The sequence below is a fragment of the Gracilinanus agilis genome, chromosome 4 (genome assembly GCF_016433145.1).
Source record: "Gracilinanus agilis isolate LMUSP501 chromosome 4, AgileGrace, whole genome shotgun sequence".
Classification (NCBI taxonomy): domain Eukaryota; kingdom Metazoa; phylum Chordata; class Mammalia; order Didelphimorphia; family Didelphidae; genus Gracilinanus; species Gracilinanus agilis.
The window spans coordinates 55,562,862-55,590,634 of record NC_058133.1 but is presented as its reverse complement, the minus strand read 5'-3'; the positions used below and the strand labels follow the sequence as shown (position 1 = coordinate 55,590,634).

At 39.1% G+C, this 27,773-nt stretch overlaps 1 protein-coding gene across 1 annotated transcript; it reads right to left on the bottom strand.

Moving 5' to 3' along the window:
* Positions 1-33: 33 nt before the first annotated feature.
* On the bottom strand, positions 34-27,773 carry HSD17B7 (hydroxysteroid 17-beta dehydrogenase 7). Its single transcript, XM_044673481.1, has 9 exons — positions 27,739-27,773; positions 22,475-22,678; positions 18,719-18,811; positions 17,374-17,488; positions 7,404-7,598; positions 4,385-4,489; positions 3,339-3,395; positions 1,283-1,381; positions 34-206 (listed from the first exon to the last, which is right to left on the bottom strand). The coding sequence occupies exons 1-9, from the start codon at positions 27,771-27,773 to the stop codon at positions 96-98; spliced, it is 1,014 nt and encodes a 337-aa protein (XP_044529416.1). The 3' UTR covers positions 34-95.

The following is a 27,773-nucleotide window of genomic DNA, read 5'->3' as shown; positions in this document are numbered from 1 at the left end:
GAGAGAGAAGATTCTCCTCGTTCTATAATGCACTTCACCCAAGTCAATAGAAGAGAAAGCACTCAGAATGAAAGCTTATGATGGTTCTAAGAAATTCATTTTCGACTCCCTCTATCCAGTGATTTGGCTCTGATAGCCCCAAAGCGCTTTTCCAGGTCCAGCAAGTTTTGGTAAAATTTTTCAGCAGTCTCTTCATCCAGATCCATCTGCAAAAGAAGCAGAAATAGGGATACCAAAGGCCCCACTAAGGAAGGAAAAATGGGATAAAAGGAAGGAAAATATCCAATAGAACTGCAATCAAGAGAAGATGAAGAAGCTGGCCAGAGTGTTGCTACAGGATGGACATGGGGCTAAGTCAAAAGGCAAGAAATAGAAGGCATCTTCACCAGAGCTGTCCCATTAAGAAGATAAGCTACTACAATACACAGATGACAGAGAATAGCAACTTCTTCTTGCCAAGATATAAGAGAAAAGTGCCAAATTCAGGAAAAAGCTCAGGACTACAAATCTGACTTCAATACATTAGTCTCTTTGATGTGTATCAAAAGAAAAAAAATCAATTTCTTCCTTTCAACTCTGTATTCATGCAGCTTGAGGAACTATAACATATATTTGTAGTCAGTAGAGTCAGGCAAAGAAGGCCAAACAATAGTTAGTCTTGAAACTGACTGAGTAGGGGAAGAGAAGCAGGCAGGAGAGTGATTTTTATAAAAAGGAAGAATAAAAAGAACAATGAAACGATGAAAAAAAACAGAAGAGAAAAAAGAAAGTTCAGGAAAAGTCAAAGATAAGCAAGGCAGTGGTTATACGACTGTTTTAAATTTTTAAATACATTATTTATATGTGTATATCTATATCAATATCTGTATGTACTTAGTTTCTCATGTAAGCCTCTTATTATCTTTAGTATATATTATTCATAATATAAGATAAAATATTTTAAATATTTTTTTAAAGCCTTACCTTCCATCTTAGACTCACTACTGTGCACTGGCTCCAAGGCAAAAGAGCAGTAAGGGCTAGGCAATGGGGGTCAAGTGACTTGCCCAGGGTCACACAGCTAGGAAGTGTCCGAGGCCAGATTTGAACCTAAGACCTCCCATCTCTAGGCTTGGCTCTCAATCCACTGAGCCACCCAGCTATCCCCTTAAATAAAATTTTAAAAAGAAAGATGATGACAGGGTGGGTGCAGTAGCCCTTCCCATCTGACTAATAGGTACTTTTTTTCAGCTAGTTAAATGTTAATAGTTCATACAGAATCTTTGTTTTTAATGAAGCTTACCTTTTGAGGGCTTACATAATTGTGTCCAAGGCCTGTGGTCGCACTGTGATATTTGGTTAAGGGATTCAGGAATTCTGGCTTTTGTCGGAAAAGCCATAACTAGAAAAGAAGAATAAAGAGTGAATGAGTCACACCCATCTTAGGCTAAAACTTGACATCAAGTTCTTTTAAAAGTCTTGAACAAATTTCAAAAGCCCATCAATCATCATTTGGCAAAATCACTTTCAGCTATAAGAGCTTATAATTGCTCAACAGCTTCTTGGAGTTGTTGAAAAATTCAATCCAAGGCAGAAAGAAGGAGGGCCAAGTGGTCCACCAGCCTTCTCTGCAAATTTTTTACGTTAAAAAAGGCAGGGCTGGCCTTCAAGGCCTACCTTAAAATGGAGTCTAGTTCTTTTCTCAAAGTTATTCGGCTTATGCCAAAAAAGGGTATATATAGTTTACTGAACAAATAGTTTTAAAAATAAAATCACCTCTGGATTTAAAGGCCTATTTCCAAAAAGATACTCCAAATATGTGTAATGTGTCTGTGTCTTTGCACTCACATACACACATTATATTGTTTATGTACATGTATATGTAGTTATATGTATATAAGCATACTCAACATTTTTCATAGTATCATCTGGTAAAAAATGATTGTTAGTTTTCCTGTTGGACCCTGAAAACAGGAGAACTAAACCAAATTTCCCAGTCCTCGTCCCCCCTTCAAACACCGTGGCACGGTACAAGTGAGATCTCTACCACACGTACTTGTGGCCTCTCCGAGGTAAAGGAGATGTGAAGGACTTAAAAGCACGCTGGACATTTCTAGACACCACACACACGTGAGTCATTATCATTCCCATAAGTCAGAACTAGTTTCAGGAAAGTTAAAACAGAAGTAAATTGGAAGAGGCAAGGGGAGGAACTGACTTCATGTCCCCAACTCTCACGCCCAAACAAAGACACATTTACTCTGAAATGGCCCCTCCACTAGCCCCGGCCACTCGGCTACCTCCTTTTGGTAAAGTCGTGGCATTTATTGTCTATACCAGTGATGGCGAGCCTTTGAGAGACCGCATGCTGGGTCCCCCCCACCCCAGATGGCACGTCATGCCTCCCCCCCAGGGCTGGGCCACCCACCCTTACCCCACACAGGAGAGGGAGGAAGCAGGTCCATTTAGCTGCTGGGCAGGGGAGTAGGGAGGCACAGTGGAGAGGGGGAGGGGAGCAGCTCCGCCCCAGGCCCTCTGCCTTTCTAGTAACAAACTCTGTGTGTATGTGGGGGGGAGGGGAGGAAACATGCCCACAGAGAACAATCTGCCTGCTATCTTTGGCACCTGGGCCATAGGTTCACCATTACTGCTCTATACCATACATGTGAACACTTAATTATGTGATATTTCATATTGTTTTCTGTGTGTTTTAGAATTGTTTTTCCTCTCATATTCCCATTATATCTAGCACTTCTAAAGCATGTGTCTTAAAGGCTCCTGAAAGAAGGAGGCCCTCCATAGTCCTGTAACTGCAGAACCTGAGGCAGGGAGAAGGCTCTAAACATTCTCCATCCAGGGGGTACCAGAGAGGAAGGGGTTCTCTCTACTCTGATCTCCAACATGTCATTTGCCGGCTCCTCCCAGGCGCCATCTGCTTCTGCTCTCCATCCTGCCTCTGCTCTCCTCCCCTTGTTAGGCTCTGCTCCTCTTGCCCACTGCCTTTGCAAGGCGCCATCCCCTTCACAAAGACATCCCTGGCAGATTCTTAAGACAGCGGGCCTGACGGCTCAGCCTTCTCTGGATGTTTTCCTTTTTGAAGCAGGGTGAAATGAACACTGCCTTAAGGTGTAAGGCCACTGTAAAGGTGACCATTTCTACAGTTAAGTTGTCCCCTACTGTGAATTAGATTGATTCCAAAAGCATTTCCCAGGTGGATGGTATCTAGGCCACTTTTCTTTCACCCCAGACCCCAGGCACTCCAAGAGTTCTAAATCTTTCGGTAAGATATATTATCAGAAACTACTGAATTTCAGATTTTATCTCCTAGGCCACTTCCCAGCAAGGTCCCAAGGACATACCAAGGCTTCTGTTCCATTGTAAGGTGTTGTTGTGAAAGAATTTACAAAAAAGCGCAGCTGAAGAAGAAAAAGAAAAGTGCCATTTGATAACATGTAAAGATTACCAGGAACACACACATAAAAAACCTTTAGCACACAAATCCCTGAAAGAAACAAATTCCTCCTAGAATTTCTTCTCCCTCCAGTATATAAACAATATAACTCAGATCTCTTATAGCTAAGTGTTTATCCATTCTTCCTTAGAGATGAGAGCCACCTTGGAAATTACTTTATAACTGGGCCTCTCTGGGGAGTCAAAAGGGCACTTACTATTTATCTGAAATTAAGCCAAAACTAATTCTATACTCTTTGTAGTTACTCAATCTAAAGATGGCTAAGGGATAGAAAGTCCCAAACTCAGGTAGTTATTAGGATATAAGGAACCAAGGAAAGTAGCACATGGAAAAGGAAGAAAAGGAGGAAGGGTCTTTTAGGGTTGCGTCACATAATTCAATGACCTCAATCGACTTTCTCATTTTACAAAGAGGGAAATGAAGTCCACAGTGAGAGAAGTTGCCTAAGGTCACTGCCAATCAATGGCAAAGTCAGGGCTAGAATAAACCTTTCCTAATTTGAGGTCCTTCATAGAAACAAAAATGTCTAGAATTCTAACTCATGGCTTTAGGACATTAAAACCACTCATAGTTCGGAGATTAGAAAATTTTCCAGAGTCAAAAGTAGGTCTGTAGATACAGACAACTAAATGAAGGGCCAGAACAGCTGTTTTGTAATTGCTAGAAAATAGGGAAAATAAGCGAACTTTATGGTAGCCATTTTTTAAAAAAAGGTCATTCTTGTTAAGGGAGGAAATTAGCTTACTGACAAGTGACTATTCACATGGCATTCAGTTGGAGTGCCAAGCAGAGTGTTGCACCAATCTCCTACTAAACAACCTTTGAATTAAACCACAGGATATACTAATATCCTAGTGAGGAAATAACTTTGTATACTTACCTTCACCTACTATGTCTCTGACCTGAAGATGTTTGAAAGAACACAGCACTCACCAGAAATATGAATGGAATCAATAGTTTCCAGATGAAAGGTGGCAGAATTCCATATGTCATATTGGTCATCACAGTCCCTGGGCACACTACACTGGAGTACAGGCCCTGGAATACAGGAAGAGACAGGATGAGGGAAATGGGAGTGACAGACTGATTAAGGAAGAACAGCCTGCTAAGGTACTCCTTCCTACACTTACTAAACCTCTGAAGTCCTATGGATGATCTACATAAACCTTCAACACTGCAAAGATCTAGAATTCAATCACACAGCAGGGTATTCTTCCTCCACTAATGTAGGTTGTAATTCCTCTTTCTATTCACATTAGACATTTGTCTTCAGGATTTATTGTGGTCAAAAAAAAAAAATCCAGCTGAGGCCAACATGGAGCAGGTCCTTGTAACCTTAGCTAGACTTGTACTTGACCATCAACCAATCTATAACTTGGCAGGGACTTGAGCCTTCCAAGGCTCGTAGGATCTGCCATGGCAGATGACTGGTATTGCTTGCAAGAAACAAAGGTGACTTCCACATGCCAACAAGAGGTATCTGAGTGAGGCTTTCAAGCTCTATGCCATCTGGCTCCAGGTCATGTTTCCAGAATGATCATCCATTAATCTACCTTGTATGCTCTACTTTCCAACAAAGGTCCACTTACTGCTCCCTATACCTAATTTCCCATCTCTATGTCTTTATATAGGCTAGCTGTCCCCCATGCTTGAAAAACACTTCTTCCTCCTCAGCTTCTTTGGATGCCTTAAAGGTTCTGAAGCCGCCTCCTACAAGTAGTATGTTCTGACCTCCCCAACCCTTAAGTGTTCTCCACCACCCCGTGAGGCAGCTAGATGGCAAAGCCTGGAGTAGGGAAGACCTAGCAGGTCACACCTAGCTGTGAGAACCTGGGCAAGCCACTATCCTCTGATGGCCTGAAAAAAAAAGGATCCACAGGAGAAGGAAATCGCAAACTACTCCAGTATTGTTGCCAAGAAAATCTCTCATGGAGAGGTAAGGTCCATGAGGTCATGAAGAGTAGGACACAACCAAACAACAACAAACTACCCCATAACTATTCTGCACAGATTCTGTATTTACTATGTATATGTCTACCCAGTGAAGTCTAAGCTATTTGAGGGCAGGAACATTTATTTATTTATTTATTTATGTTGTAGCCATCAGAACCTGAAACTTTCTTTGTTGGGGGACAGGGCTCCTACTTTTAATGAGCTCATTAATACTAGGAATTCCCAATAAGAAAACTCTTTTATCTTTTAGGGCATCTAACAGTCTCAGGGAATCATCTGGGAAACTGAGCAATTAAAAAATTTGCCCAGGACCACACAGAGCTAAAATCTGAACAGAGACCTTCTTGATTTCTATGCCAACTCTCTATGCTGTGCTGCTCCTCCTTCCTGGAATGCTGGTGAATAAGCAATGCTTACTGAATTGAATTCAAAGGTTCTAATCTCTTATCTTAGTTGATCTTCCCCTGGGAAGTTAGGCAGGTGTGGAGATTAAAATTAATATGTAAAATACTATTCTATTTATGAATATTTTACTAATAATAAACAGAGACCTAACTAAAAGGTTACTAAACAGCTCGCTCCTAGGAACAAAAGAGAGAGAGGGAGGAGTTACAGCCAAATATAAAACAATAACGTGACCACGCAAATGTGGAGGCGCAGGAGAGATTAAAGGGAATTTTGGGAAAACTAAGGGACTTAGGGGGAGAAGTCCAAGGTTCAAAATCTCCATTTATACACAGGTCAGACAGTGCTATTCCCATTAGACATGGGAAATTGGAGAAACTGAGTGACTTGTCCAGGATTATAGCACTGGTAGGTAAAAGTACCAGGATCAGAGCCTGGGTATTTGGCTACCAGAGGAAGTCCAAGGGGCTAACCCCTCCGGGGTGAATTTTGCCATTCTCCTTAAAACTTACAGATTTGTATTTAGTGAGTATAGTACCTGGAACATAGCAAGCACTTAATAAATTCTCATTTCCTTCCTTCCTTGTAATTCCCTGTCCAGGCCAAGATCAAAGAGTTCTCCAAAATCATAGCTGCTACAATCTTCTCCATAGTCAAGTTCACTAACAAGGAAGACTTCCTCAAATCTCTCTTTAGAGCTTTTCACCACTCTCAGTGGTGTGACTTTGGGGCCATTTTTGCAATCATCATTAACAGAAGGAGCCAAACAACTACTCCAATCTAATAAGACACAAAAACACAAATTTTAATAGAGAAATTTAAGTTCATATAGAATCACAGATGGCAACTTGAGTATTACAATTTGAATATTATCATTCCAACCATTTCCTAAATACTAACCATCAGTTTTCGGGTTGTTTCTTATCATTAGGGCATTCAAGTCAGATCAATAGTAAAAAAAAAAAAAATACCCCAAAATCTTTCTGGTCATTTTACAGGATAACTTTAGTTAACAGGAATAAAAAAGTCATATTCACATGAATTTAGGGTCTCCAAAACACATTCCTTACAATCCCATGAAGAAGGATATAAATTTATCCTCATCTTTTTTGTGGCATTTGCAAAAATGTTTGACACCAAGAAATGTATCTGATCCAACCTCCCAATAAATCCTAGTGAGTAAGGGGCTATTATTATCCTCATTTTAAATATGAGGAAACTGAGTTTCAGAGAGTAGAATGATTTGCCCATGGCTACCCAGCTAAACATGATCTGAGTCAGAATTTGAACCTATTCTCCTCACTCCATCTCTTATATTTATTTTTTTTAACCTTTACCTTCCATTGTGGAATCAATACTGTATATTGGTTTCAAGGAAGAAGAGTGGGAAGGGTTAGGCAATGGGGTGAAGTGACTTGTTGAGGATCACACAACTAGGAGTGTCGAGGTGAGATTTGAACCCAGGACCAACTGTTTCTAAATCCACTGAGCCACCTTGGTTCCCCCAATACTTCTTACATTCTAATCAAAATTACCTGCTGATTACTACCTCACCACTAATATGATAATATCAAATTCTTAAGTACCTCCTCACCTGTTGGTTAAAATTCCTGTTCAGAGCCAGACTCAGAAGGTCGGTGGCATATTTAGAAGAGCTGTAGGGTTCATGGCCTTTGACATGCTGGAAATCTTCCAGAGTGAAATTAGATTTCCTGGCATTGCTAGAAGATGTCCAGATGACCTGCGATGGAATATCAGGGTGACAAAGCAGAGGTTCTAGCTCCCGAATCTGAAAAAGAAATGAGAAACTTCTTTTAGGATTAGTAGGAGTACTCAATGCTTACCACAACTAAATGAGTCAAATATAACCAAAATCCAATTCATGAGCACCACAATGAATGTAACTGTAATATCACCCCTCCAGTGATCAACTTGTCTTTTAATATCCATGATTCTAACATGAAAGATAAAGGTTCTCCAGAATAAAATTCTGACAAGACAACATAAACAACCCCAACGGGGAAGAAAGTGGGGGACTAGAGAGAAGTTCTTAGAGAGATATGGGAGTGCACATGGAAATTCTCTGGTAAGATAAAGGGACATACACAAGATGGAGCAAATACAAGGCCATGCAACCATGGATAAATAGAATAAGATGGCACAGACCTATAAGAATATCAAGAAAACTAAAGCCCATAGGAAATTTTTTTTGCAAGTTTCAACCTAAAACAATAACAAAAAGTTTCCCCAAACTCTGCTCAAAATAGAAAAAAAAACAAAGCAAAACAATAAAAACTTCCAGTTTTAAATGGATTCAGAGTAGGTTGCAGGACTCTTTACTCTCCTCATCACCAACCATACATGATATATCAAAAAGACAAAAAAAAAATCCAGATGAAAGGAGAGACTTCACAATAGGCACAGTATTGAAGGTACATGGGATTTGGGCATTTCCACTCTATAAAGGGGTGAAAAAGCTCCCACCAAAATGTGAACTGATCAACCCTCCCCCACCCAACCTACGTTGCCAGAGTCAGCACCAAAATTACAGCAAGCGTACAGCAATCTCTAGGGTCTTGGCAGCTGACCAAGAGCACCAAGGACCCACCCTTGAAAGCAGCTAGACCTGAGACCCCAGGAGGTTAAAGAGTACAGACCTTGGGCACTGAGATAGAGGGAAGAGAGGCAGAAGACAGAAGCTGCAAGGAGACTATTGGAAAAGTAGCCTCAGGCAAAAACCACTCCATACACAGAGAGCCTGCCCTACTCTCTCAGACTTCTGGCTGAGAAGGAAAATCAACATAGTGATGGCAAGCAATACCCAAGAACTAACCACCAGAAAGAACAAGAAAAAGGCACTAATCCTGGATAATTTTTACAGAGAAAAAATCCAGACGACAGAGCAGATGGCAGAGGACAAACAAGTAAACACATCCAAACTTTCCCCCCCCAACATGAAAATTGGTCACAAGCTCTTGAAGAATTCAAATCTGAGATCATGAGAAAGGTGGAAGAGATTTGGCAAGAAAAGTGGGAAATAGTTCAAAAAGAAAATAACAGTTTAAAAGACAAAATTTCATACTTGGAAATTGAGGTCCAAAAATCAAATGAAATAATAAGCAAACTGAAGACCAGAAATGACCTGCTGGAAGCTATGAAAAGCAGGATAGACCAAACAGAAAAAGAAAATCAAATGATTATAGAAGAAAAACAATCTTTAAAGATCAGAATTTGGCAAGTAGAAGCCAATGATCTCGCAACACAGCAAGAATTAATAAAGCAAAATCAAAAGAGTGACAAAATAGAAAGAAACATGAAATATCACACTGAAAAAATTAATGACGTAGAAGAGAAATTTGAGGATTATTGGTCTACCAGAAAACCCAGAAATCAACAGGAACTTAGACAACATACTACAAGAAATTATCCAAGAAAACTGCCCTGATGTTCTTAAACAAGAGAGTAAAATATAAATTGAAAGAATCCATAGATCACCCTCTACACTAAATCCTCAAAAGACAACCCCCAGGAATATAATTGCCAAATTCAAAAGCTTCCAAGCTAAGGAGAAAATTTTACAAGAAGCAAGAAAGAGATAATTCAGATATCAAGGAGCACCAATCAGGATTACACAGGATCTGGCAGCTTCCACACTAAAAGACCACAAGGCTTGGAATATATTCAGAAAGGCAAGAGAATTGGATCTACAACCAAGGATCCCATCAAAACTGACTATATACTTTCAGGGGAAAGTATGGGCATTCAACAAAATAGAAGATTTCTAAATATTTGTAAAGGAAAGACCGGAACTAAGTGGAAAGTTTGATATCCAAACACAAAAATCAAGAGAAACATGAAAAGGTAAATAAGAAAGAGGGGAAAGGAAAAAAAAAAAATTCTTATAATTTGCTTCTTTAAGGGCTTCAATAAGATCAAATTACTTGTATTCCTATATGGAAAAGTGGCATGTGTAACTCAAAAACCATACTATTATAGTAATTAGAAGAATTACTCATAGGGAGAGGTTGGGGTACTAAATGGTCTAAGATAATATGCAAAAAAAGAAAAGGGGGGTGGAATAGAGATGACAAGAGAAACCTGAAGGAATAAGAAAAATAGGATAATCTATACCACACAAAAAGGCACATGGGAAGGGGAAGGGATGAATACTATTATAAGGAGAAGAAGAGAGTGTTAATAGGTAATACTTAAACCTTATTCTCAGTGGAATCAATTCTGAGAAGGAAGAGCAGCTAGATCCATTGGGATATCGAGTTCTATCTTAACCTACAGGGAAAGACAGAAGGGAAAAACCAAGGGGGGTAGTGAGGCGAGGAGTTCAAAAAGGGAGGGAAAGAGTTGGGGGAAGGAACTTAATAGACCCTAAAAATATAATAAGAAGGGTACTGGAAGGGAGGGGGTGGAAGGGGAAGTAAACTGAAAGTGAAATGCAGGATTTCTTGCATTCGCAGTATTACCCTGTCAGTTAGCAGAATGGAACTATGGCCTGGCAGGTGCAACCAGCATGCCATCCTAGGTCCTGACAGTTAGGCTATGACTATAAAAGCCCTGCAAACTCAACCTTGGGGTTCTGTTTTCCTTGACCTCACCCAGACACCCAGCTACCCCTTGACTTCCCCTTGGGGACCCCACGGGGTTGAAGGAAGGTGGAACGTGGGCAGGATTTTAGCTTAGAGTAGCCTAGGATAGGGACACCCCTAAACCAACTTAACAACTGCATCTGTTTAGCTGGGGGATCAAACAACATCAGGGCAGATTATCTCTGGCTGAGGGCTGGTTCCCTCAGCCTGACCTTACCTTCTAGGTCCTTTGACAACACTTGCCAGTCACCCCTAGCAACAGCTTCTCAAGCCCCTAAACCCTCTTACCTCAGTTTTCCCTTTACAGTTTTAAAATAAATCCCTTAGCCTAATTCTGTGAATTTCTGTAATCCTTATATCATCACCTAGGCTAAAGGAACTGAGGAGAGGAGAGAATATCAATTAGTTGAGTTTACAGAGGAGTGAAACCAAAGCCTCCTTTGTAACCAGGAAGTTGAACACCTCTTCCTGCTGGGTTCTGCTCTCATCCAAAAGGAAGGCAGTTACTCCAGCAGGGAGGGGCCACTCATTCAATATCTTGAAGGAGTCTACAGCTGCAGTGGAGATTGAATGGGCATCACAGCTCAGGCTACTCAACCCTGATAGCCCCAAATCTTCTGCTGATCTAGTTACTGGTTCCTAGGCCCCTGGTGACTCATTTTTACTCCCAGCATCTTAATATCCATTACATTATTATCCATTACAGGGTACTGGGAGAGGCAAACCAAAAACTAATTGGAAATTAAATAATATGATTCTCCAGAATCAGTTAATTAAGGGTCAAATCATAGAAACAATTAATAATTTCATTGAAGAAAATGACAATAATGAGACTTCTTACCAAAATCTATGGGATGCAGCCAAAGCAGTACTAGGGGAAATTTATATCCTTGAGTGTATATATTGACAAAATAGGGAGTGCAGAGGTCAATGAATTGGGCATGCAACTTAAAAAACTTGAAAGCGAACAAATTAAAAATCCCCAGATGAAAACTAAATTAGAGACCCTAAAAATTAAAGGAGAAATTAATAAAATTGAAAGCAAAAGAATTATTGAATTGATAAATAAGATTAGAAGCTGGTACTTTAAAAAAAACAAATAAAATAGACAAAGTACTGGTCAATCTAATAAAAAAAGAAAAGAAGAAAACCAAATTAACAGTATCAAAGATGAAAAGGGAGACCTTACCTCTGATGAAGAGGAAATTAAGTAATCATTAAAAACTAATTTGCCCAATTATATAGCAATAAATAAGGCAATCTAGGAGATATGGATGAACATCTACAAAAATATAAATTGCCTAGATTAACAGAAGAAGAAATAAAATATTTAAATAATCCCATATCAGAAAAAGAAATTGAACAAGCCATCAAAGAACTCCCTAAGAAAAAATTCCTAGGGCCTAATGGATTAACAAGTGAATTCTATCAAACATTCAAAGAACAACTAATTCCAATACTATACAAACTATTTGACATAATAAGCAAAGAAGGAGTTCTACCAAACTCCTTTTATGATACAAATAATTTTGATTATATTAAATTAAAAAGGGTTTGTACAAACAAAACCAATGCAACCAAAATTAGAAGGGAAGCAACAAATTGGGAAAAAATCTTTATAACAAAAATCTCTGACAAAGGTCTCATTACTCAAATTTATAAGGAATTAAATCAATTGTACAAAAGTCAAGCCATCCCCCAACTGACAAATGGGCAAGGGACATGAATAGGCATTTTTCAGATAAAGAAATCAAAACCATCAATAAGCACATGAAAAAGTGCTCTAAATCTCTAATAATTAGAGAAATGCAAATCAAAACAACTCTGAGGTACCACCTCACACATAGCAGATTGGCTAAAATGACAGCAGGGGAGAGTAACAAATGTTGGAGGGGATGTGGCAAAATTGGGACATTAATGCATTGCTGGTGGAGTTGTGAAAGAGTGCTAAAAGATTGCCTGCTCTTTGATCCAGCCATACCACTGCTGAGTTTATACCCTAAAGAGATCATAAGGAAAAAGACTTGTACAAAAATATTTATAGCCGCACTTTTTGTGGTGGCAAAAAAAAACAAAACTGGAAAATGAGGGGATGCCCTTCAATTGGGGGAATGGCTGAACAAATTGTGAAATCTGTTGGTGATGGAATACTATTGTGCTCAAAGGAATAATGAACTGGCGGATTCCATGTGAACTGGAAAGACCTCCAGAAAGTGATGCAGAGTGAAAGGAGCAGAGCCAGAAGAACATTGTACACAGGGACTGATACACTGTGGTAAAATCGAATGTAATGGACTTCTGTACTAGCAGCAATGCAATGATCTAGGACAACTATGAGAAAACTATGAGACAGAATGCTATTCACATTCAGAGGAAGAACTGTGGGAGTAGAAACACAGAAGAAAAACAACTGCCTGATCACATGGGAGGAGGGGGATATAATTAGGGATATTGACTCAAAATGAGCACCCTAGCGCAAATATCAATAATATGGAAATAGGTCTTGATCAATGACACATGTAAATCCCAGTGGAACTGTGCGTAGGCTATGAGAGGGGGTGAGAGGAGGGGAGGGATAGAACATGAGTACTACAACCATGGAAAAATGCTCTAAATTAATTAAATAAAAATCTTAAAATTAAGAAAAAAAGAGTGGTGCATTGTTTGGGACCAACATTACAATATTAATAAATTGTTTTGTTTCTGTCTGCTGTTAAGAAGAATTATCTTCAAACTTAAGTGGAGAGAAGAAAAGTAAAGAGAAGAAAAATCAAGATATAATTAAGTTCAACATATGTGAGGAATAAATAACTTGTCAATCTGAGTTCATGTGTCCCAGACAAAGAATCTCAAGCTAGGTAAAATAACTGAACCAATACAATGCTAACTGAGAGATCACTATCAATTTAGAAGATCCCTGGTGGCTTGTCACTAAATTGTATTCTTGACCCAGTTATTTCAGTTCTGCAACTTAATCACTGTCATAGATGAAGACCATATAAAGGATTTGATTATTAATTCTACTAGATGGCTCAAAACTGGATGGGCCAGTTGATGCACTGGGTTACAGAAATTTGATTCAACAGGATAGGGCCAATCTAATTAGGTGAAACATTGCCTTACACTGAAGAATTTGCTGAACACATAAAATGATAGACAATTCAGTTGGACAGTAATTTTTATGAGTGTGATTTTTTTTCAAGTCCAGACTTAAAAAAACTGTAGTTTTAACAGTGTAGGTAAACTCCCAGAGGGAAAGCTCCTTTTACCAATACAGAATAGCATTTGATCTTCAAATACAGTCTTAGAGAAAGGTTAAATGACTCACATAGGTTCCCGCAAGTATGTACCACAAGTCAGATTTGAACTAGGTCTGCCCAGCTCTAAGGCTAGCCTTCTATCCACTTATACCATGGTATATTTGATGTGATCTTGGACGAAAGAGACGAGTTCACAACAAGGGAAATTAATAGTTTCAATATTCCCTGTGTTCATCATAACAGACCTAGAATATTATATTTAGCTCTAGATATTATATTTTTGGAGGACCACTGAGAAAATGACGAGTATCTACATGATTACTATCATGATAAAGAAATCATGTTTTATATATATATATATATATATATATGCAGATGGTTTGAAGAGAAAGAGCATAGTTAACCTTTAAGACAGAAGATTGGGGGCAGCTGGGTAGCTCAGTGGATTGAGAGCCAGGCCTAGAGTTGGGAGGTCCTGGGTTCAAATCCGGCCTCAGACGCTTCCCAGCTGTGTGAACCTGGGCAAGTCACTTGACCCCCATTGCCTACCCTTACCACTCTTCCACCTATAAGTCAATACCCAGAAGTTAAGGGTTTAAAATTAAAAAAAAAAAAAAAAAAGACAGAAGATTCATGAAAATTTAAGTCTTACAAATAGATATCATTTAATAAAAATGCATGAAATACAACTGGAATATGCAAATATCCAAGGGGCTGACATCAAAAGAGAGATGAGACTTATGCAAGGTCTAAAAAGAAGAAACATAGAAATGTTATAGAGAGGCATATTTCAGCCCATCATAAGAAAGAACTATAATCAGAACAATCCATAAGTGGAAGTCACTAGCTCATAAGAGTTCTCTATCATTAGAAGTAATTAGAAGTTCTGTAAGATTGTCAGAGATGCTATATGGGGAATTACTACTGGGCAGGGAGTTTAATAAAATGACCTCTAAGGGGCAGCTGGGTAGCTCAGTGGATTGAGAACCAGGCATAGAGATGGGAGGTCCTAGGTTCAAATCAGGCCTCAAACACTTCCTAGCTGTGTGACCCTGAGCAAGTCACTTGACCCCCATTGCCCACCCTTACCACTCTTCTGCCTTGGAGCCAATACACAGTATTGACTCCAAGACAGAAGGTAAGGGTTAAAAAAAAATGACCTCTAAATCCAAAAACTGTTTCCTACTCTAAGAATTATAGTTCTATGTTTCTTTACACCTGGATCTACAAGATCTAGTTTTTGTTTCCCAAGAAGCATTTTATAACCTTACTCAAACAGGACAGGGAAGCCAGAAGAAAGTCAGATAAGCACAAGTAGCCTTGATATATATTTTTTTAATTTGATGAAAGAGTGGGAATCTCCCACCAAAAGGGCACACAAATATAAGATGTGAATGTTTAAATGCTTTAGACAAGTAGCATTCATGATAAAGGAAAAGGAAAAACAGGAAGAAAATAATTTAACTCCCAGCTATATCATGACCAATTAAAGGAGAAGGAAAGGCAAAATATAAAGAGGAATTGTGTAGATTCTAAGGGATAAAAAGTAAACTAGAAAACTGCTTTTAAATTACATTTTATACTTCAATGTTTAAATTACATCCAAATTTATAGCTTTTAACTTAGGCATTATAATTACTGACTGCTGTCCATAAAAAATAGCAATTGGGGAAATCATCCCTAACTCTTAACTAGGACAGGACCTCAAGCTGCTGCATGGATGGGGTCACTATAACTGTCTCAAGGGGCCTAGTTCATTGAGGAAAGGACAAGGTATCTGTTAGTATGGAAAAGAGAAACCTGAAGCACACACACACACACACACACACACACACAGAGCAACTCCTTTCCCTGCAATATATCCTTTAAGCTGCATATTTTCCTTTCATAACATGTCTTTTTTCCCTTCCAAGGTTACCCCTGACATTCACAGGCCTGATATGCCCCACTTGGCATCCCTTTAGGGATGGCCTTTGGATATGGCATGGTGCATCACTAGACTTCATTTCTTTTCCCAAAGCAAGCAAATGAAAACTGATATGTGAAATGAGTCTCTGGAGTTGTTGGTTTGAGGGAAAGAGAAGACTGATCAAGTGTTAGACCTGGGCAATAGAAACACTCAAAGAAATATTAGAACCTATCTTGTATCAGATGGTATCTGGTGAGACAATGGAGTATCACAACGGCAGAAGTTCCAAAGAGATTGGATTAATAATGCCAGCTATGTTTGCAGGACGAGTGAAAAAACAGAGGAAAGGAAACAGGAAGAAAGTCCTTGTAAATATCAGTATCTTTGAGACTGAACCATCTACCTGATATGAAGTGACATCTCACAGGACAAAGGGGGTCCCAGAACAGGATTGCCTCATTCTTAAAAAAACAAAATAGGCCCACTTGTAACAATGGGCCAAAAAGAGTTCACAAGCATTTTGTATATTAAGCTTTCTTTTTTGCCATATTTCTGAAGAGGGAGGAGGCAGCAAAGAAGATGGAGGATTAATCTGGGCACAGGAGAGTTTAATTACTATTTACTTGAATTAGTAGGGCAGAAACTATAACATGGATAATCAAAAATGGCTGAGACATAGAAAATCTATTCACCTGGAGAATGTGTTATCCCAATAACTGGTGATGTCATATTTACATTGTGAAACCTACAAAAACAGTGACATCAACACCACAAAACTCTATTTTTTGAGAACATGCTCCCTAAGAGGCAGAGGGTCAGTGATCAAAAGTATTCTGGACCCATGAAAATTTGAATTTAACATTGTTTATAAAGAACTGACCAAGATGATGAGCTACATCTGGGAACAACTGAGAAATGAATGTTTTGGGGTTTCATGTAAAAGTTTAATATTGGAATCTATGAACTTAAAAAAAATATTTTTAAAAGCTGTTCTTCAGTGTAGTTGGTTTCCTTTATAATGTCTTATTTTATTTATTTAAAAACATTATTCTGAGAAGAGACCCACAAACTTCAACACACTCACAAGGGGATCTATGGGGAAAAAAGTTAAGAATCACTTATTTTATATGTTATAATCATATTACCATGCTTAGAAGCAGGTAAGGAGAAACAATTTTTCCAGTGTTTAGGATAGTATCTTATTTTAAATACAACTTAACAGAAGTAATGTTAGCAATAATTTGTGTTTAAAAGAACAATAACAGAATATGTTCATTTCCTCTTTCTGCAAACAGATTGTTCAAACCATCTAATTCCAAATTAAATACAAAAAAAGCAGTGAATCCCTCCTGAATCCTATTGGGAGTATCACAGAAGACTTTAGAGTCATGTCTATTTTAGCTTTTCCAAAATACCCAGAGCTACTCTTTAAATTCCTCTTTAGAGTCCATGCCACCAAGTCATGTCATAAAAGGACCTTCAGGCACCTAAATCACCTAAAGATGGAGTCAAAGATGGGCCTTTTAAAGGAATGAAGCACGATGAATTACAAGCTACTGTGGGTTCCATAACAGAAAACAACAACAAAGGTCAATCAAATAAATCATGCTGACTCTCCTCGGTAACCTCACACTATAACCTCTTGTTCTATTAGAGACAACAGAGGCAGAGGCCCAGGTCCAGCCTAGAGTAAGCCCCTGGTAAACAACAGGCCCCAGTCCTTGCTCCCCTACGGGACTGAAATGGTGCCCTTTCTATTAATAGCTAAGCAAAAGTTCATCGGTCAGTCTTTACCAGAATAAAGTGGCCAAAGACATTGGTTTCAAACACCTCCTGTAGTCCATCGGCAGTAACCTTGTCATCCTGAGTCAGCAGGCCCTCAGCTGTGGAGAACATATGAAATATCTTTCTGAAAGAGAACAAAATACAGCAAAACTGGAATGATTTTACCTGATCTCTTGGTGTCAAATCAAACTCACCAAATCTGCACCTGGGTATTCAAACCATAGTTCAAACTGCAAAAGTCTAGTCTCTCACGATTTGCCCAAGAGCCTTGAAGGATAACGACTCAAGAAGTCTATGATGCTCATTTATATTCCCAATGGCTGGGACCCAAGTATGATTGTGTGAACGGGACAATTTTTTTAAACACTTTCTTTCAGACACATAGAGCCTCTCTTTCTAGCAACCATCTACTGGGGTGCCCACCCAAAAAAGTACAACTGTTAAAGAATCATGAAGATTTCGTAGATCCTTAGCAATACTTCACCAAAGATGTGACTTGGATTTCCCTTTCATAAAGGTGGTAATATCACCTATTACTATGATCTCTCTAGCCCAGTGATGGGCAAACTATTCCCCTCTGGCCATAGTTTTCCCTTCACTGCCTTAAGCAATTCCCTAATCACTCCGCCCCCACATCCAGATGTAGTGATTAGGGAATTGCTTAAGGCAGTGATGGGCAACTACAGCCTGGATCTGGCCCTGGGGGAATAGTTTGCCCATCACTGCTCTAGCCAAATAGTCCCACTTTTCTCTGATATTCCCAACCCAACACAACACTGATCAAGGACAAAACTGAGCACAAAAAAATGGAAGCTCTGCTTCCCACTGGTCATCTTCATGCCATGCCGCCTGGTCCCTAGTGATGTGCCCTCCTAACTGGATCTTTAGTCCCAGCCCAAGGGGAGGCTAAATCACTCAGCTCTGAAAGCACTGTCCCAGGGCCATGCTGTCTTGCCTGGTGAGAGCCTACAATAGCTACCTACCCCCCCTTGGACCCCTGAAAATGCTTTCTCTAATGTTCCTGCCTTGACATTCCCATATTGTCCACCTCATCTCCCTAATCCATGCTTTTCACTTCTTATTCAGGCAACATTAATCAAAACATTAACATTATTTCTAGTAAAAGTAACTGCTCCAGGGTTCTAGTCACTATTCCTGTGACTTTCCAGACCACAATCCTCTTCTCTAGCCATGACTTTCCTAGATATACTGTGACTCTTCCTATTAGAAGATCTTTCAAGTTCAGACTCTCCCTCTTTTGTATTTTAGTCCCAGCACTTAGCACAGTGACTAGGACATAAAAAATACTTAAATGTTTCTTTGTTCATCCATTAATCTGAAAAATCTCAGTTACCTTGAGAAGAGACCAGAAAAAAGTGCTTTTAAATTCAGCTGTGGGTTTGGCATAATCCCAGCATTCAGATAGAGGTAGTCTAAACGTTCAAACCTAGAAATAAAATGCAAACAACAAGATCATTAATTCCTCTATTTCATATTTAAAAATTTTGAAAACCCCAAAGTATAATCATTAAAGAGAAACCCACAAAGGGCCAAACAGAGTTTATTTTTCAAATACTGTATTAATTCCTATATATTAGGGAGAATTACTGTGTGTTCCTGTTTCTGGGACCTGGGCCAGAAATACCATCCAGTCTGCTGCTTTTTTGCCTTTTCTTTGTCCTTAGGAATCCCCAGGAATATTTTCCTTTTTAATAGAATTTGATTAGTAAATGAAGGGGATAAGGGTTCTTCTCCTATGTATGTGTTCCCCTATAAGAGTAGCTAGGTTGATGGGTCACCTCTTAATTAATTATTCACCAATTAAAGATGTCTTAGGACGGTCAAGAGAAGGGGCTCAATAACATGCTTCTGAAAATCTATTTATTAAGTTGCCTAATCCAGGTCATGTTGTCCCTAGTCATAAGAGACGATCTTGGAAGCCTAAATCTTTTATCAGTTATGATGCTGACCTAACCAATAAACTTGATATAATCAATAAACTTACATTTCTGCCCCAAAATCAGCCCCTGAAGATAATTTTAATAACAAAACTTTTTTCCTGAACCAAGAAGATGGCAACAGTTAAGATAGAAACATGTTAACAACTCTATATTTAGAAGCTTTTATCTTAAAAACAAGTCACTGTTAAAATAAATGTTCAAATATCATTGTCAGTTCTTGGGCTCATGTCTTTTTATGTATGAGAGCTTGCCACTGAGGATCATGTCTCAGTCACAAAGGTACTCTTAATTTCCCTGTCAATAATTGACAGTCAGTTGAGTCTAATTATCAAAGTCAATAGGGTAATGAAACCAGGGGAACATCTATTTTTAATGCCAAATTCTATTCAATTCAGCACTCACTTATGTAACTGGGATTTTAGAATATATTCCCAAAAGAATGACTAAAGGGTGCTACAGCTGAATCTATTCATTGCATAATGAGCTACTGCTACTTTATGTGATCTAGGCACCTATCTATAGAGGGCCAGCTCTATATGGTAAGGGTTCTGAGTGGCTTTTTACCGCATCGGATTGTTAAGACAGGAAAAAGAAACTGAGAACAGCCAAACTAGTGGTTAGCCCATGCTGATCCAACGCTATGGGATTTTGGACTTTATTTTATACTGGTTTCAAACAAAGAACGCAAAGAAAGAGTCACAGCTGTGAAGGGGTTACAAATCATACACAATCCATTAAAGTCTAAAAAGTAGAGATATGGGTACAAGGACAAGGGCCAAATTCCAACCACCAATTAGTAGGGGTTTATTCTGGGAGCAGAAATAAATTTCATGGAGATGTTTACTAATTGCGTTCTGCCTTGATTTACAGGTCTGCACCTGGTCAGATAGTCTGGACTAAATTGTCTGGCTCCAATCTTTATCTAAGTAATATATTTTTTAGGGTTCAGGCTTCTTAATTATCAAGGAGAGAAATTGTCAAGGAGAGAAATTGTTAACTCAGTAGCTTCTGGTCTGGTTATGGACTCAAAGCTTTCCAATAAGAATATTGAGAAAATATGGGGATCTAAAAATGAGTCAAAAGAGGAGTCTCAGATTTTTACCTTAGATGGCCCATTCTATCTGCATCTGACATGCAGTGCAGAAAAACCATACACACAGTTTTACTTGCCGATGATTTTGTAATAGGATCCAGATAAAACATCTATTACAGACTCTGTTTCTCTAAATGACTCCCAATAGCCTCTTGGAGGGGTCAAGTTGTTTTTGGATTAACCTACCTGTTGGTACCAGAGCTTTTCAGGGCTCAGGTGACCAGGACCAAACACAAAGACTGCCTCAGCCTGGACTGGTCACGTAGGGAATCCAGACAACAGGCCCTAATTTTGACCCTATTTCTCCAATGGCTCTCAACACCTATCTTTTTCTGGAAATGTAATAGAAAGACTACATGTCCACAATACAAAAATAATCTCCTGACTTCAGCTTAACTAACTACCCCCAAAGTTGCGAATTTAAATCTACATTTTTAAAAATTCACCAAAGTGGAACAAACTATTTTTCATGTCTTACTATTACTCCTATGAGTGATAAAACACAGCATTGAGGTAAATAATATATTGCTCAGTGGAACAAAAATGGCCTAAATAAGCAAGCTGGAAGATAGTTCCAAAATGGTCTGAGATTCCCATCACACCCTTTGGGCCTCCTTTCAATTCAGGTACATTTAATGTGGTTCTAACACTTCAAAACCATGACAGTGGGGGCAGAGGGTACAATTAATTTCTTAAAAAGGAACTCTTTTTACTAAGAGACCCTTCAGAATAAGCAAAAGCCCAACTCCCAGAGTGCAATGGTCTATTCTAAGAACTCTATATGGCTCTAAAATCAATGAATGTCCTTTGAGGATCTGGGCCTGAGAGTTCATTAGTGTAGAGAAGAACCAGGGTGGAAGTTCCCTAAATGAATACCAATCAGTGCCTCATCTTGAACTCAACTGATAATCTTAAGAGTTGCAAAGGACAGTGAAATGTATATGACTTGTACATGGTCACACAGGCAGCATACATCAGGATCAGAACTTAAACCCAGATCTTTCTATGTCTAAGAACAAACTCTCTAACCACTATCATCCTGATTCTCTAGGCTACTTCTCGTTTTTAAAGTTTTATTGATATGGTTTATTTTTATATTGTTTCCAGAATACTCCCATTCTTTGAAAGCTCTTGTGTAACATAATCCAATTAGGTAAAACTAATGATAGTGACTTCATGTGAAAGTGAATATATTCCACATCTGTAGGAACACACTCTCAAAGAAGAGTGAAGAAATTTCTAACCACAGTTCAGAGGTTATTATTACATATTACAAATCAGGAATAAGAGACTCAGAGGAAATAATGATTTAGGCAGACAAGTCCCATCAGTAGAAATCAGGAGAAAGGACAAGTGGATGGAGCCAAAAGAGAGCTATGTGACTTTCTGCAAGCCATTTAATCCTCAATTTTCTCATGCAGAAAATAAAAGTAAGGACTCTAGGCCTTTTGTAAACCTAAAGGCACTAAAGAAAAGTAAGACTCATTTTCTACTTGGTCTAACTACCTTCTTCATCTTGGAAGATCACTTTAGTCCAGGGACTTGTAGCCTCTGCTCCTTGGGATCCTCTTTCTGATCAGAGGGCTCCCTCCACGTAATAAGGATGCCTAAGTCAATCATCTCTTCAGTTCCCACCAGGCTATTCTTCCCTGGACTTCCCCATTATGCCTTGTACCAGGTACCCTCCTTTCCTCCCTCACCCTATCCATGCCACGCATGGCATCTAAGTGTTAGAGTAGATAGATCACTGGTTCTGGAATCCCAAAGACTTGAGTTCACATGCAGCCTAAGACAATTATTAGCAATATGACCATGGACAAATCCTTTCACCCATTTCCTCAGTGTCTTCTTCCTTCAAATGGAGATCATCATAATAAATAGCACTTACCTCAGGGATGTAGTGAGAACAAATAAGATAATAATTGTAAAATAGTACTTAGTAGAGTGCCAGGCAGTTGCTGCTTCTTGACTGACTTTACCTGGCTTGACAACCCTTCTTTTTTGAAAGCACATCCCCATCACTTCAGAACAGAGAAGTGACTACTAAGACACATACCTTTGTTTGAGTTCTCTTGAGGCCTGAAACACGGATCGCAGGTTACTAACATCGATCTGTACCAGTGTGATCTCTGCCATGGGGTGAGAAGACAGCAGAGTGACTCGGGCAGCTTCAGCCTTGGCCAGGTTCCTACATGCTAAACATAGATGAAGTTCATCGTCCTCAGAGAGCAGCCGTTCACAGAGAGCCAAGCCAATGCCACTGAAATGACAAGTCAGGGATACGATATACTAGCACCAGGAAAAAGTTCCAAAGCAACTAATGTGAAGTTCTATTTCATAGAACTGATACTACCCACCCACTTTGGGAGATTCAACTCTCAGAAGTAGGCAAATGGAAAAGTTGCAAAATATGTATTTTAAAACCTTACTTTCCATCTTAGAATCAATGCTGTGTCTTGGGTCCAAGGCAGAAGAGCAGTTAGGGCTAGGCAATGGGCGGGTAAGTGACTTGCCTAAAGTCACAGTCTCTGAGGCTGCAAAGTATGGTTTTTAACTTAGTCAACAGACACTCATTAAGTACCTACTACGTTACTTATGTAGTACCTAGGTGGTGTGCTAAGTATTTTGGATGTAATGAAAGCAGAAACAGCCCCTGCCCTCTAAGAGATCATGATATGTGGGAGAGAAAACCTGTAAACAGTTAAGTACAAAAACCGGGCAAATTGGAGATGATCTTGTAACTAACATTTAAGAGGCTTTCTTGCAGAGGGTGAGATTTTAAACGAAATCTGAAAGGGCAGAGATGAAGGAAATTCCAGGAATGGGAGACAATGAATTAAAATACACAGAGTCAAGAGATAGTTCCCAGGTGAAGAACAGTATGGGGGCTGGTGTCCCAGGATAATAGAAAATGTGGAGGAGACAAAGGTGTAGGGATTAGAAAGGTAAGAAAAAGGGACAAGGGATGAAGGGCATTAAAAGTTAAACCGAGGATTTTATATTTGATCCTGGAGGTAAGAGACCCCCTGAAATTTAATAAAGGCAGAGAGGGAAGGGGTTGACACAGCCAGACCTAAGCTTTTAGAAGATTATTGCAAAACAAAACGAAACAAAACAAAACTATCTGTTCATTCTATAAGAGCTGAATTTTTAAAAACTCTTCTGTCTTAAAATAGATATTCTGTATTGGTTCCAAGACAGAAAAGTGGTAAGAGCCATGCAATTGAGGCTAAATGATTTCTAAGGGTCACAAAGCTAGGAACCCAGGACCACTCCTCTCCAGACCTGGTTCTCTATCCACTGAGCTTCTTGGTTGCCTCTAGATGAACTGTTTTCTGAGCAGCCCATAACCACCAAAGTCTTTAAAATGTTCAAAATGAGTGATTTTTTTATGTGTAAGTAAGTATACAAAATAGGAAAGGAAAAGATCCCAAGCCCAAAACAGAAGTATCTGAATGATTGAAGAATATTCTCCAGAGTCAATTGGGGCCTCTCTGGAGGGCTGAAAATGAGGTATGCTGCAAGTTTTGAGGTCTGGAAGGTAGTCTCCAATATCAGGTCATCGGGTAAGAGAAAGGAGGGGAAGGACAATAACAGAAAAGTCCTTAACTTTCTCCATTCAAGCACAAGCCATGCTCTAGTTCAGATATGTGTTAGAAATAATTCACCAGTTTTTCTAAATTTCAAGTGACTAGTATAAAAGCAAGATATTATCTCTTCCCTCTACTCCTTGAACACTGTTTTAGGATCTCAGAGCATAGGAATTGATTAAATAGGTGAAAGAGAAAGAAAAGAAAAATGAGGAGAGTTCCACTTACTAATTTGAGCAACTGATTGTAAACTGATTAGTCCTAGTCTAACAGAAATAGAGGCCTACTCTCATGATCTTGAGCAGATTATGAAAATCATTTATCCACAGATTTCCCAGAATTCAGGGGGCTTATCAACCAAATGATTGCTTAATCATTATTTCACAAAGGTTTTCAAAGCAAAAAAAAAAAAAAAAAAAAAAGATTAAGGATGTCATTAAGTTTGTTCATGGCCTGAATTTCATACAGCTCTCCACACTGGTCTCAACTCTAAAGCATGCTATTGATGAAGTTAACAGATGGACATGCGTTTATGGTTTTCACGAAATATATCACCTTAAGGTGTACTGATTCTATGAGATGAAACAGCAAGCAACTATAGGAGATAAGAATAGACCCACGACAAGATCCTAACACAAAGGGGGAAAACTGACTAAAGAGGTATCATTGATATGATAAGGGGAATGAGCCCCATTACTGGAATATGGCTTTGGAAAGCAAATGGAGGAAAAAGTAGCATGAGGTAACATTGTATATTAAGAAGCCATAGTACTTTTTTTTTTTTTTACTTTTTTTTTTAAACCCTTAACTTCTGTGTATTGACTTATAGGTGGAAGAGTGGTAAGGGTAGGCAATGGGGGTCAAGTGACTTGCCCAGGGTCACACAGCTGGGACGTGTCTGAGGCCGGATTTGAACCTAGGACCTCCTGTCTCTAGGCCTGGCTCTCAATCCACTGAGCTACCCAGCTGCCCCCAGCCATAGTTCTTTTAAGGAAATTCAGGAACTTGAAAGGGAGAGGTAGCGGTGAGCACAATGGAGATTCTTTGGGTGAGTATCCATAAAGACAAAACTAGAAGAAATATTGCCCATGGAATATATGACAGAACATCTGGGGAGAAAGAGGAAACAGATCAAAAGCCTACCACCATGGCAGGATAGTAGTGACCTATGCAATGAATTACAGGAACAAATGCTAAAACTAGCTCTCCCAGCCAAAAGGTAAGTAGCTAATAATCTGCTGACCTGACTTAATCATTTCATTCTTACAAAGATGAAGTACCCATAAGGAGAAATCTCTTCTGAATATCCTGGATAGTCTCACCAACAAGGTTACTGGGGTAGAAATGATAGAAACCTTCAGGAAAGTGACTGCCTCTATCTCATGAAGGAGAAAAGGAAAGTCACCCTTATTTATTTAGGGAGAACATAGTTCAAAGGATTCACAGAAAGGATGGGAAGAATTCCGTGGGCTAAAATTATACAGAAGTTAGCCTAGAAGGACTGTGAAGTCTTCATGAATGTAATTCTGAAGATATAAAAGGAAACTATTCTGATAAGGGAAAAAGGTCTAAAAACAATCAATGCAAATGTGCAAGAAATTCACAAGCCAACAGACCTTTAAAAGATAGAGAAGCAGTGATAGATAAGAGGATGAATCCAAGAGCATAGTAAATAGTTGTTTAAGACATGTCAGTACTGCTAAAAGCACATTATGTTCTAAAGATGGCAAGGAAAGTGAAGGATTTCTCTTTCCCTCCCTTCAAAAAGTGTTTTCAACTATACTGCTGAAAAGAGATATCAAAGAAGAAACAAGTCTCCTGGTTGGGGAAAAAAAGTAAGTGATGAAAGAAAATAGGGCTGTTCTCTGATTTAGTTTGTTTTTTTGTTTGTTTATTTTTTTACCAAGGATAATGAGTTTTTATTCTTTGGGAGAACAGAATGAAGAGTACATATTCAAGATAAGTAAGGATACCATAAGAAAGTTCCAACTACTCCAGACAAGTTCAAATGATCAGGCCCAGAAAAACTGGTTGGGGGGGAGGGGGGAATGGTCAACTTGACTACTATCAGATAATGTCCAGAACAGGAAACAAATTGCAGGTCTGAAGGTCAAATGACCTCATTTTGGAAAGGAATAGAGCTCAGATTTATAGGCCAGTGAGTCTTACTTCAATTCTTGACAAAATTCTGGAATATATGAAAGAGTTAGTGAACATTTAACAAAGAGACAACAGGAGTTCATAAGGAATAGGTCAGGACACTATATTACATCAGACTTTTTCCCCCTATGTTGGTTAGTTTTTTTCTTAATTTCTTCTTTGTCGTAAGTAAGAACTCTAAGGAAAATGTAGGTGATGTAAAAACAAAAGAAAGCAATACAAAAAAAAATTTAATTCCCTTTTTTGACAGCTACTAAGCAGGTAGATTGGGGAATGCTATAGATACTGTTTATTTGGACCATTTTATTTTCTTTAATTGAGTTTATTGATGCCTTCTGGTTATCCCTCAAGGTCATTTTTCTCTTTTCCAACCTGTCTTTTTTTCTTAAGTCTCTCTCTTTTGCTTCTAGTATTCAAAACAAGCTCCTTTACTTGCTATTTCCATTATTTCAGTTCCTTCTTACCTTTCCAGTCTTCTTACACCCCCTCCTCAAACTGAACTATTCTCCTCCTCCAGTTCCCGCTACACCCCTCCTCATTTGTCATTCAGACAAATTTCTGCCCGACTCACTTCACTGTACCCCTACTTTTAAAACGGGGAACAGAGGGTGCAGTTTCACCTAGATGGTCTCCAAGAACCCTTAGAGTTGTATGATTCTATGCCATAAGAAAACTGGCTAAAGGAGTAACATGTAGGAGAAACAGAGCCGGAGGACCCTGATAACTGCTTTCAAGTACCCAAAATCTGACTGGAGGATTAAATTTGGGGGGACTTCACAAACTAGAACTAGGAAAATGTAAGCTGGGTCAGATGAGGAAAAATGCTACTTATATGAAGAACCAGAACTACATTTCTAGACAAAGCCAATATGAGAATTTGTTTTGCTTGACTTCACATATAAAGAACAACAGCAAGCATTTCTGTAGCCATAGTCTGCAAATCGTTTTACACTTAATCTCATTTGAGCCCCACAACCTCCCTGGGGAGGCAAGTGCTAATATGAGACCCATTTTACGAATGAAGAAACTGAGGCAGATATAAGTAACTTGTCCTGGGGCACAGAGCTAAGTGTGAGACAAGACTTGAATTCAGGGCCCAAGTCCAGACCTCTTGTTCACTGGGCCCCCTAACATTTCAATTCAATATACGTGCATTAAGCATCTACTTAAGTTTTGTCTTTTAGCTAAAATAAATCTCATAAATGCACGTAAAAACTCTGCAAATTTTAAGACGCTATATAAATGCTAACTACTATGACTTTCTTCAACTAAGAGATGGGAGAAAAACTAAATGCATGTTATTGGGGAAAAAAATGAATTTATGAAGTTTGTTTTTTTTTTAAACAATTGGAATTGTCCGGAAAAGGAAGCACTGCAGCCCTTTTTGGGGTCGCAGGCGTCTTTATAGCAGGTTTGTGCAAGTTGGAGGTGCAGGTGGGAAGTGATCTGATTGACCTTTGGACTCCCGAGGTCCAGTTTTGCGCCCCATTCCCGAGCTCCCACCTCTGGGTCCCGACCCCAATTCTTCCTGTTGGCTGGCCGTTGGCCATGGGGAGGGGAACGCGCTCACCTGCTGGCCCCAGTGACCACCACCACTTTCTTCAT